The 2,413-nt window shown below is 43.6% G+C and overlaps 1 protein-coding gene across 1 annotated transcript; it reads right to left on the reverse strand.

The window, feature by feature from the left end:
* Positions 1-777: 777 nt before the first annotated feature.
* Positions 778-2,116, reverse strand: LOC306651193 (exosome complex component RRP45-like). Its single transcript, XM_079123668.1, is given in 2 exon segments — positions 778-2,007; positions 2,009-2,116. Coding segments are annotated over 2 exon segments (1,227 nt in total). The 5' UTR covers positions 2,071-2,116; the 3' UTR covers positions 778-842.
* Between the last annotated feature and the right edge of the window lie 297 nt (positions 2,117-2,413).

The following is a 2,413-nucleotide window of genomic DNA, read 5'->3' on the forward strand; positions in this document are numbered from 1 at the left end:
TAAAGAAGATGATCTCAGGTGATTGTGAATCAGCCTCTACACAACATAGCTTCTTCTTAGCAAAGATGCATAGTACATAAAGTGGGGTGACCCAGAACCAATTCTAGGGCCTCCTGGCTCTTTCCTTTACACCTGTGTCACCTGGGCAAATTACTAATCTATCTGGAGTTCCTATTTTTGCATGTATAAAGCACAGGGTTATTGGAACAATGAAATGAGAGCTCTTAAAATTCTCACTGTGCCTCTGTATCCAATCTTCCTGGTTTGCCTGGGACTCAGGGATTCCTAGGACATGGGCCTTCAGTGATAAGCCCATGACAAATCCAGGCAAACCAGGATGGCTGGTTACTCTGGCAATACCAGCACTTACTGGTACTACCCCGAATAAAAGCAAATATAATGGGGCTTTCTTTTTGTCAAGGTTTTACTTACTTAGTGTGATATGCATGGATTGGCTCATTTGATATATTATCACAGCTTTTTTTTTTTTTTTTTTTGTACTAGGGATTGAATCCAGGGGCACATAACCACTGAGCCACATCCCCTGTCTTTTTATTTTTTACTTTGAGACAAGGTCTCAATAATTTGCTTAGGCCCTCGCTAAGCTGCTGAATCTGACTTTGAACTTGTGATCTTTCTGCCGTGGCCTCCTGAGTCACTGGGGTTACAGGCATGTATTGCCAGAACCAGCATTATCTCAGCTTTGCAAAGGAGGAAACCAAATGGGATCTGAACCCAACCAAGATTGGATTAAGATTGTAGGCTACATATTCTTTTTTTTTTTTTTTTTTGCACTGAATAAATTACCTTTATTAGCTACATATGCAAATATGCAACTATTGTTAGTTAACAACTCTCTTCTTTTTTCTCTTTTTTGCTGGCTTTTTACTTGGTGCTTTTTCTTGTTTTGCACTGACGGTCTGTGTTCTTATTTTTTTCGGATTCTTGTCGGGTTCTAAAATGATCATTTCTTCTTCTTCACTATCTGAGAGTACTATAGGGGCATCTTGGCTTCCAATGTCGGAAACTTCTGTTGCCGTGTCCATCTTCATGTCGTCAAGAAGGACAGCTTCGTCACTGCCACCTTCGTCCTCAGCTTCCTTCTCGGAGTCTTCAAGTGCACCCCAGGAATTTTCTATTCCCTCTCCAATCTGGGCAGTTCCAGGAGTCCACAGCACAGGTTCAGCAACAACTTCTGGAGGAGGCTCAGCTTCAGCGATGATTTCTTCTGCTTTCTCCTCTACATCTGAGGTATCGATGGGGGCCTTCTCCATTTTAAATGCTGTGATTCTTTGATTTGCTATAGACTCTGCAAAGCCAAACTTTCCACCTTCTTTCCTAACTTTCTGGTCATTCTCCAGAGCTTTCTGTATTAGCTCTGTAATTTCTGCTACTTTCACACCAGCTATTTTACTGCATCTCAAAACCTGATCTTTTAGCAGCATTATCCCACCACTGGACTGGATGGTACAAATCTCTCGATGCTTATTCATGGCAATCACCAGCAAGCCATCCATTACCCGTTCTTCTCGTTCATTGGGATCCACCAAGAGATACATTCCTTGCTGGAAGAAGGCAAAACTGACACAAATGGGCATGTGGTGGATGCTCAATGGTACAGGATCTCGCTCTTCAGGAGTATACAGGGTAACTTCATCGCCTTGGACAGAGACGTCAGGCCTTCGGAAGTGACACAAGGCCACGATGGCAGCAATGCTGGCAGCGTCAATGATATTTCCATCATGATTTAATAAATGTAGGTCCACACGTATCTGCCAAACCTTTTCACCACCAACAACACAAAGAGATTCAGTGTCTATACACTTTGAATTTCTTAGACATCTTTCCAAGAGTCGATTCAACTTCACCAAGAGATCTGACTGCCTGCCAGGTTCAAAAGCTGGAGCAGCCATCTGAGAGAGTTCAAGGTTAAAAAAAAGAATACCTTCCGTTGCCCGATTGAGTTTTGGAGACACAAGTTCACAGGAAACCTGTCCAAGAACTCTTCTTCTCCTCGATGGCGCGGAGGAGGAAGCGGCGCTCGCAGTTTGAGAGCGGCGTCTCCTTCATGGTGTCTGGCCCACGGGCACCGGAGTCCGAGGGGCGAGGGGCAAGCGGCCCGCGCCTCCACGCGCGGCGCCTACATATTCTTAATAAGTTGTCTTTTTCCCCCAGATGTAAAAAGCACTACTTCCCAGGCACTGATCTAAATGTTTAAACTATGTTAATTCATTTGTTTCTTACAATGACCTTATTGATATTATTATAGAAGAAAAAGAAAGGAAAGCTCCGTTGGGAGAGTTGGAAGGAAGCACTAATTGTACAATTGCTGAACCTCTTGTATTAAGATACAGTGACCAGCTCAACCTGGATTTAACACTGAGAGCGCTTCAGTCCTGGGCAAATCTGTGCT

Source organism: Sciurus vulgaris, assembly GCF_902686455.1.
Source record: "Sciurus vulgaris genome assembly, chromosome: 2".
In the NCBI taxonomy this organism is placed as follows: domain Eukaryota; kingdom Metazoa; phylum Chordata; class Mammalia; order Rodentia; family Sciuridae; genus Sciurus; species Sciurus vulgaris.